General features: G+C 35.7%; 1 protein-coding gene across 3 annotated transcripts; it reads left to right on the forward strand.

Annotated features, from left to right (window-relative positions):
• The first annotated feature begins 745 nt into the window (after window positions 1-745).
• On the forward strand, window positions 746-9,440 carry LOC107420054 (LRR receptor-like serine/threonine-protein kinase ERECTA). 3 transcript variants are annotated; one of them, XM_016028912.4, is made up of 28 exons: window positions 746-935; window positions 1,036-1,507; window positions 2,013-2,151; window positions 2,272-2,343; window positions 2,587-2,658; window positions 2,796-2,867; window positions 2,972-3,043; window positions 3,139-3,210; window positions 3,301-3,372; window positions 3,471-3,542; window positions 3,633-3,701; window positions 3,801-3,872; window positions 3,992-4,063; window positions 4,345-4,416; window positions 4,677-4,748; window positions 4,829-4,900; window positions 4,980-5,051; window positions 5,244-5,315; window positions 5,386-5,457; window positions 5,534-5,605; window positions 5,711-5,782; window positions 5,922-5,990; window positions 6,085-6,156; window positions 6,301-6,374; window positions 6,574-6,702; window positions 7,085-7,432; window positions 7,736-8,109; window positions 8,450-9,440. In XM_016028912.4, the coding sequence occupies exons 2-28, from the start codon at window positions 1,432-1,434 to the stop codon at window positions 8,846-8,848; spliced, it is 2,973 nt and encodes a 990-aa protein (XP_015884398.3). In that variant the 5' UTR covers window positions 746-935; window positions 1,036-1,431; the 3' UTR covers window positions 8,849-9,440. The 3 variants fall into 3 exon arrangements, with proteins under 3 accessions (XP_015884398.3, XP_015884399.3, XP_060673034.1); XM_016028913.4 differs by having other exon boundaries at window positions 746-909; XM_060817051.1 differs by lacking the exon at window positions 746-935 and having other exon boundaries at window positions 953-1,507.
• The last annotated feature ends 121 nt before the right edge of the window (window positions 9,441-9,561 follow it).

Consider the following 9,561-nt stretch of genomic DNA (forward strand, 5'->3'; position numbering starts at 1 on the left):
TGAAAGTGATTATATCTTAAATATGGTATATGAATATGTACAAAAATACTTTTATATTTAAAATAATAAATATTATCGATATTTTTTTCATACATATATTTCCAAAAAATTTAAAATTTTTCTAAATTCGCCCATATTATAAATCATGTTTTCAATTTTTATGAAATCTTAATTTAAGTTCATCTAATTTCACTTTTATTGCGAAACATTAAACCATAATATTGTCCTACACGAACGATTCCATAGTTTAAATTTGCCGCCTCCTTCCCCCCCTTCCCTTTTTCTTTTAACATGTTTTAACGTAAACGAAGAAGTTGAAAAGGTTGTTGATTCTGTTAGTTTTTAACTGATATTTATAATTATAATTTGATTTTCATTTGATATTAGAAATTAACAAAACTAATAATATATTCATAAAAAAGGCTAATAATATGTATAATAGAAAAAGATTGTGATAAAAAAATAATCGCACAAAGTTTACTTATTTATTTTTATTGGTTGAATGTACAAAGTTGAAATTTGGTTGGGAAAGAACTTGAGAATGGAATAGCCATGCAAATAAATAGCGATACAAAATAATAAATACGAAATGATGAGTGCATATTGTGAAATAACAAAAAAAAACTAGAAAATAAAAATTAAGAAAGGATTACAGGCAATCTTAATCCCATTGCCAGATATGGATAGAAAGAGAAAGCAAGAAATTGCCTCTGTCAGCTCCAAAAAGATTACTACCACAACATACATTAACCACTCTCTTCTCTCTCTTTCTCTGCAAACAATCTCACAGCCAAACCGAAGAGAAAGCGACCCATTATTGACAATGGCATAGCGTACAGTAAGAGAGAGAAAATTCAACAAATGTAAAGAGAGAGATAAGAAAGATTAGAAAGAGCTGTAAGGTTGCAGGTTTTATGGCAGAACTCTGGCAGATGGTTTTTTAACTTTATCCATGAAATAATTCTCTCTTGTTCTCTCTCTTTCTCTTTCTCTTTCTCTCTCTAACTATCTGCCTCTTCTTACACTTTTATGTAGAAGGACTCCTATTGCCAGTAGCGATGTGATTGAACAAGCTAAGTTGAGCTCCTCCTTTAGACGTATCTTCATCACAGGAAAAAAAGAAACCCAGCAACAGAAAAAGAAAAAAAAAGGAAGAAAACCAGTAGCCTTGTTTTTTCCCGAGCATTTCAATGTCGGCGAGTCCAAGAATTGGACGGTTGTTTCACTTCCTCTTCTTCTTTGTTGGGCTTCCGAGGATGTATAGACTCGCTGTGTTTTAAAGTGGGTACTGAACCATTCGCCATCATTTTGTTACGGTACTTGGAAGAGATTTGCTTTGGTCTTTTTTTATTCGAAAGGATTAAACGGCGTCGGTAATGAGGACTCAGAGAGGTGTTTTGATGTAGAGTAAGGTTCACTGGGAGGGCAGTTATGGCATTTCGGATTGAGTTCGTTCTTCTTGCTTTTCTCGTGGTTTTGAGTTTAGGTTCTGCGGCTACGGAAGACGGTGAGTCGTTATTTGTACTGAGGCTATTGCTCTGTTTGGATTCCGAGAGAATGCACGAAAGAGAAGAAGAAAATGAGGATAGAAAATCTAACCCAGAGAACTTAATGACCTGTACTTACATGCTATAGATTGTTGGCATCTTTTTGTTTTTTTTTTTTTTTTGTTTTTGGTTCATGTTGGGTGAACCAGGACATCATGAAATGTAGAGTTACGAGTTTAGATTTTCTTTTTATTTCTTCTGCCTTTTTCTTGGCGTACAAACTAGGCTGTCCAAACTAGGCTCAAACAATTGTTTTTAATCGGAAAATTCATCGTAAGTTATCAATCATTGACGTTCAACAATTTTTAGACAACGCGTTTCTTACTCCATCCATTATAATATTTTACTTTCCCACTCAATGCGGACATTTAAGTTTCCTTGTCTGAAGGGTTTTAGTGTCAACTAATTTATTTCTTTGTATGTGTGTCTCGCGCTGATCCTGAGAGATTTGGTTGTGTAATGAAGGAGCAACACTGTTGGAGATAAAGAAGTCGTTTAGGGATGTGGACAATGTTCTTTATGACTGGACTGACTCTCCATCGTCGGATTATTGTGTGTGGAGAGGAGTCACCTGTGACAATGTCTCCTTCAGTGTCGTTGCTCTGTAAGTCCTTTTCTTTTTATTTTATTTGCCCAATTTGACTTATTGTGTTTTAATTGTTGAATTTGATGTTATTTTATTTATTTATTTTTTTTCTTATTGTTTGTCTTTGCATATTTGCAGCAATCTTTCAGGTCTAAATCTTGATGGCGAAATTTCACCTGCGATTGGAAATCTCAAGGACCTTCAGTCTATGTAGGGTTTCTCGACTTAATTACCTTTATTTGGATTTTTTATTGTCTTAAATCGTTGTCGAGGATTGAGAGAATGTGGTAAAATTAAAGATATATGTTGTGGAGAGGTTATACACCTTTTTTTTTTTTTTTTTTTGGCTGTTATTCTTTGTAAACTCAAATGTTGTTTCTGAACTTTGAGTTGTGCTATATATTGAATTGAACATTGGTTATGACTGATTCATTGTTTCTTCTCTATGATCAGCGACTTGAGGGGAAATCATCTGTCAGGTCAGATCCCAGATGAGATTGGTGATTGTACATCTTTGAAAAGCCTGTAAGTTGTCTGTGTAAATGAATATAGTTGCTTTGAGTGCATGATCTTGCTCTCTTTGCAGTGTGGTTGTTGCTGGATATAATGTCTTTCTGCAAATATTTTCTGATTTGAACTAATGATTTCATGGTTGCTTGTAGGGACTTGTCATTTAATGAGATATATGGAGACATACCATTTTCAATCTCAAAGTTGAAAGAATTGGAATATCTGTAAGTTTCCAAAAAAGCTTATCTTGGTTTGCATTGGTGTTTTAGTTGTCGATCTTTCTTTTACAGATGATGAATTGTTTTTGTTTTTTCCATTGGGCTATCAGAATTTTGAAGAATAATCATTTGATTGGACCGATTCCTTCAACCCTGTCCCAGATTCCTAACCTGAAGATTTTGTAAGTCATTTTTTCATTTTATTCGTACTCTTTTAAATGCTTATATAGAAGGCTCCCTGGACTGATAGCGGACACATTCTGGATAATGTGTTTAGAGACCTGGCGCAGAATAATCTCAGTGGGGAAATACCGAGGCTTATATACTGGAATGAAGTTTTGCAGTATCTGTGAGTGTACCAATTGTCACATTAAAGATTCTTGTGGTGATCTCATCTTCAACCTAAAATTTAAATATTTTGTTGTCTTTTCGTTTGTAGTGGTTTACGGGGGAACAATTTAGGGGGAACACTATCCCCAGATATGTGCCAGCTCACTGGGTTATGGTATTTGTAAGTTAGCATTACCCTCACCACTTAGAGCCAAAAATATGTTCGATATTTCCAGCATAGAGGATCCCATCTAACATATTTTCCTAAACCTGTTTCAGTGATGTAAGAAACAACAGTTTGACTGGTAGCATTCCTCAAAGTATAGGGAACTGCACCTCCTTCCAGGTCTTGTACGTATCTCATCTGACTTCTAAGATCAACTCTGTAGAAATTCTTCATTGGTTTAATTAAAAAGGGCTTCATCTCTCTTGATATGGCAGGGATTTGTCCTATAACCAGCTAACAGGGGAGATTCCATTTAATATTGGGTTCCTGCAAATTGCCACATTGTATGTGCTTTATAACTTCTGTGATACACTTGGTTTTTGTTGTATAATGTCATTGCTTCCGTCTGATTTAAGAATCAAACTTATATTTGTTCGTGCTAGATCATTGCAAGGTAATCAACTTTCTGGGCATATTCCTTCCGTCATTGGCTTGATGCAGGCACTTGCTGTACTGTAAGTGCTGTAACCCTACTTCCGTCTTTTGTGAAGCTTTTACAGTTAACTTTGCCTTGTCTTTAGATGTTTCTTGTTTGCCATATGTATGTCTCATTTCCAATTTTTGTGCAATCCAGAGATTTGAGCTGCAACATGTTAACTGGGCCAATCCCTTCTATTCTGGGAAATTTGACATATACAGAGAAACTGTAAGTACGTGATTGGCATTCATGCTATGTTTTAATTGTCTCTAATCTTGTGTTCTAGAGTATTCAAGATAAACTATGCTAGACGGAGATTTATAATGATGATATGTCAGTTTATTTTTACCTATACATATCAATCCATGACATCGCAAACCAATTTTTTCTTTAATGATGCGGATGAAACATTATGGACAAATGCTTTTGATAAGTAGACAAATAAATAATTCACTTAAAAGATTTACGCTTCGCGTGTACATCCTGACTCCAATATCATAAATTTATAGGTATTTGCATGGCAACAAGCTGAGTGGACCAATTCCCCCGGAGCTTGGAAACATGACAAAGCTTCATTATTTGTATGCAAACTATCCCACTTTCCTTTAATCTATTGAAGTTTGATTTCTTATTTAACTGCATCTGGCCATTTCGATATTTTTATTTTGTCCAACCGTTGAGCATGAATCCCTTTTGTTAGACAAGATATGAATTATTATCTCCAATCCTTTCATGATATCTTAATGTGGCAGATGGCTGATATATAGAGGGCCAGTTTCTGTTCAGCCATCATACATGTTGAGGCATTTCATTTACTCTTTGATTATTACTGCCTTTGCAGGGAATTGAATGATAACCATCTTACAGGGCATATTCCACCTGAGCTTGGGAAGCTTACTGATTTATTTGATCTGTAGGTTATTTTATAGTGGATTTTAGTTTCAGTGGTTTCTGATTTCTTAAATACAAGTTACTGACCCAAAATTTGTGCAGTAATGTTGCCAACAACAATCTTGAGGGCCCTATCCCTAATAATATTAGTTCATGTACAAATCTTAACAGTCTGTAAGCACTTAAACTTTAACTTTATGCTTTTTTATAATCTTCTTTTCTCCTAGTTTAATGTGGTTATTTATGATGTTAGCAATGTGCATGGGAACAAGCTGAATGGAACCATCTTAACTTCTTTCCAGAGGCTGGAGAGTATGACTTATTTGTAAGGACAATGCAGATCATTTTAAATTATCTTGCATGATCTTTCTCCAGTGCCATCTCTGTCTGGTTCCATCGATCTGTTCGTAAAACATTTTCATGCACACATTCATGTCATGGCTTCTATTATGTATTTCATTCTGTACTTGTTACAATGATTCTTGTAGCCATCATTATAACTATTGCTCATTCTCAGGAATCTTTCTTCCAACAATCTTCGTGGCCCAATACCAATTGAGCTATCACGGATTGGTAATTTGGATACTTTGTAAGTATTACGTCCTTTAGTTATTTCTTTTTGTATATTACTTTCTTGTATTGACATATAATATTCTCAGGGATATTTCAAATAACAAAATCAATGGCTCAATTCCATCATCCCTTGGTGATTTGGAACATCTTCTGAGGCTGTGAGTTCCACTACTAGTTGATTGATTTGTTCTATCATTGCTTTCTTTTGTTGACAATTTCTTCTAAGTGGGACAGGAATTTGAGCAATAATCACCTAAGCGGATTTATCCCAGCAGAATTTGGTAATTTAAGAAGCGTGATGGAAATGTGAGCAACTGCTGCTTCTTTGTATAACCTTGCTATGGATTGTCTGTTCTATTAATACCATTTAGCTGCTTCTTTCTAATTTCTTATTCATCTGTTGCATTATAGTGATCTTTCAAACAATCATCTTGTGGGTTTGATTCCTCAAGAGCTTAGTCAGCTTCAAAACTTGTTCACATTGTAAGTTATTATGCTCCCCGTTTTGATGGTTTGTTCATTGGATGGAAAAATATAAGTGGTTATGTTTATGATGAGCTAAGCACTTAACCTTCTTCAAGAGCTTAGTCAGCTTCTAAATCTTTGCTACAAAATATTTCAGGAGACTAGAACACAACAATTTATCAGGGGATGTGATGTCACTTATCAACTGCCTCAGCCTTTCTGTACTGTGAGTTCTCTTTTAACGAAAAATTATGTTTTGTTTATAGTGTAACTTACCACAAATATAAGATGCTTGATGATTAATGATCAAATTTTTGCAGAAATGTATCTTATAACGATCTGGTTGGCAATATTCCCACAAGCAATAACTTTTCAAGGTTTACACCCGACAGGTTAGAGAATTTTACCATATTTTGAAAATTTATAACTAATTTGTGTTGTACTCATTTGTCAGCGTGTTGATTTAAAGTTTTGCTGCCTATGCTTGTAAAATTGTTGTGTTGTATACTCTTGACTGACATAAGCTCTTTGTGAAGCTTTATTGGAAACCCTCATCTTTGTGGCTACTGGCTTACTTCTCCATGTCCCCAGTTTCATGCAACAGAGCGAGGTATATAAAAAGACATATTGCTAGTTATTTTACTTGATATTGTTCAATCATTAAGTTGGTAAATAAGGAAAATATGTTTTCATAAGCATATGTTGCATTTCTTAGATGTTGCTATGCTCCTGGATTTAGAGTTGATCATTCAGGTTAAATAGAAACTGAAATCTTTACATTTATCTGGTCTGACTTGTTATCTTGGCAGTCACAATATCTAAAGCAGCCATCCTGGGAATTGCTCTTGGTGCCCTTGTGATTCTTCTCATGATCTTGGTGGCAGCATGTCGACCCCACAATCCAATAACTTATACCGATGGTTCACTTGACAAGCCAGGTACCTGGGTGGGCTGTTTATCCGTCACATTAGATGGTTGGTTTGTTTATAGATAGTACATAAGTGGTTCTGATTGGACGATCCTACAGATCTTTTTAATTCGACTATTTTAGTAGTTGATTAACACCATGACTGAATGAATTTAAGAAATTGTGAGTAAAGCTAGGTTTAATTTTTAACAGATTTGTTGTTTTTCTGGCTTGAGAATCTATATCAATTTGTAGATTTAACTTCCTTTATAATAACATGAGGGTAACTTGTGGCTTAGGTGTTCATATCCTTACTTTTTATCTGTTATATTTCATGGATTTTGATACTATTGCTTTTAAATCTCTGCTAATAATTACTTAAATACTGGGTCTGTGTGCTTGTGAAACCGCAGTTAGCTACTCAACACCAAAGTTGGTTATTCTTAACATGAATATGGCACTACATGTTTACGAGGACATCATGAGAATGACTGAAAACTTGAGTGAGAAGTACATAATTGGTTATGGTTCATCAAGCACAGTATACAAATGTGTTCTTAAAAATTGTAAGCCAGTGGCTATCAAAAGACTCTATTCTCATTATCCTCAATGCTTGAAGGAATTTGAGACGGAACTTGAGACAGTAGGGAGTATCAAGCACCGTAATCTAGTGTGCCTTCAAGGGTACTCCTTGTCCCCTTCTGGAAACCTTCTCTTTTATGACTACATGGAAAATGGCAGTCTCTATGATTTTCTTCATGGTAAGTTCACATATGTTCTGAATCATTGTTTTTCTGAACCTATACTTGTTCAAAGGGAAGCATATTATGTTCTGCATATTCTAAAAGTGGGAGATGCGTACTGTTTTTTTATCATTCTTTGCTTGGTGCCTTTGCAACATTATGTTTGAGGCTCTTATGAGTTCTGGATTAACTTTAGCACACTTTTCAAAAATGGTCAGCAATTTCGATTTGTTTTATAAATTCCTTTTATTTGAGGGTAATAGAATCCTTGTAGAGAAATCATCTTCTCTTAAGACTGACTATATTTTTGCTTTGTTGCAGGCCCTTCTGCCAAAAAGAAGAAGCTTGATTGGGACACTCGTCTGCAGATAGCACTTGGATCAGCACAAGGACTTGCATATTTGCATCATGATTGTAGTCCCCGTATTATACACAGGGACGTGAAGTCATCAAACATTTTATTGGACAAGGATTTCGAAGCTCATCTGACTGATTTTGGTATTGCCAAGATCTTGTGCACCTCGAAGTCCTATACTTCTACTCACATAATGGGCACCATTGGCTACATAGATCCTGAGTATGCTCGAACTTCTCGCCTCACAGAGAAATCAGACGTGTATAGTTATGGCATTGTCCTACTGGAGTTGCTAACGGGAAGGAAAGCTGTAGATAATGAATCCAATCTCCATCATCTGGTTAGTTTTATTTTTAATAATGGTGATAGGCAAAGTTAAGCGGTACTTTTTTCTGAGATTAAATTGGAATTTTGCATTTTACATTGAAATTGATGGCTAGGAAATCTTACCATGGAAGATTTTCCATGCATGTTTTAGATTGTTTGCAAGTCTCCTCTAATTGCAATCTTAATCCACTGATTCATAAGTTGTCAGGTAATCATGAAATTGAATCCGTTACATTGTATAAGCAGTTCCATTAGGTTATTTCGTTTGATTTGTTTAGGTTAATCCTTTTTGGGATGAAAACATGCTTTCAATGTATCAGTCTGGTTTCTCACACAGTCCCTCTTTGTTCCAGATTTTATCCAAGACAGAAAACAATGGTGTCATGGAGACTGTAGATCCTGATATCACAGCCACTTGCAAGGACCTCGGAGCAGTGAAGAAGGTTTTTCAGCTAGCTCTTTTATGCACCAAGAGACAGCCATCCGATCGGCCGACTATGCACGAAGTTGCACGAGTCCTTGGGAGTCTTGTACTGTCCACTACATCACCACCGAAACAATCAATCACCCCGACGCTACCGTCCCCTCTTCCATCTGCCAAAGTGCCTTGCTACATGGACGAGTATGCAAATCTCAAGACCCCTCACATGGTGAATTGTCCATCCATGAGCACTTCAGATGCCCAACTCTTCCTCAAGTTTGGGGAGGTAATTTCTCAGAATAGTGTGAGTGAAGAAGCATGTGGAAATTAAACTTGATGATCAAATGTCTTTTTTTAAAATGAAATGGGAGAGTAGTTAAAGAGTGGGAAGGTTTTGGGTTCAAATTGGAAATGTGTATAAAGATTTGGACATCAATTATTGTGGCTGTAAAAGAATAGAATGGAGCAACTTTTTTACTAATAGATTGAAAAGCTTTTTAATGTAGTAAAAAATTCAATGCATGTATTGAAAAAAAACAAAAAAACTGTGGGTAGTAATTTTTGGGGTGTCATATGGGCCCACTGGACTGGCAAGATGGTGTGAGCTGGAGGTTCATCGGCAGGCTTTGCAGAGTTGGGGCTTTGCATTATATGCCTGAGCAGCAATAATGCACATGCAGCCTTGGCTAGTTGCAGGCTGCAGCGAAGACCGTATCAGTTTGTTTGGATGTTGGGATTCCCACCATCTCTATGGATTGCGTTGTCCCATGATCTGGATCTGGTTCATCTTCATTCCAGAAATTTAATTCCAAGGGTCCATCAAATTTATGGTTATTCCAGTCTCCTAATTTATTGCTAACAAGATTCGAAACCATGTGGTGGACCTTCTGCTTATTAATTATAAATATCTCTCTTTTTGTTTATATGTGTATATATTTTGTGTGTTAGCTTCTTTAATCTATAATTGGCACAACAACGTTGCCGTCTTTGTTAGATTTAATGGGGGAATCAAACTAAATTAGTTTAGGCTGCATGGTTGTATAG

The sequence above is a fragment of the Ziziphus jujuba genome, chromosome 5 (assembly GCF_031755915.1).
Source record: "Ziziphus jujuba cultivar Dongzao chromosome 5, ASM3175591v1".
Lineage (NCBI taxonomy): Eukaryota > Viridiplantae > Streptophyta > Magnoliopsida > Rosales > Rhamnaceae > Ziziphus > Ziziphus jujuba.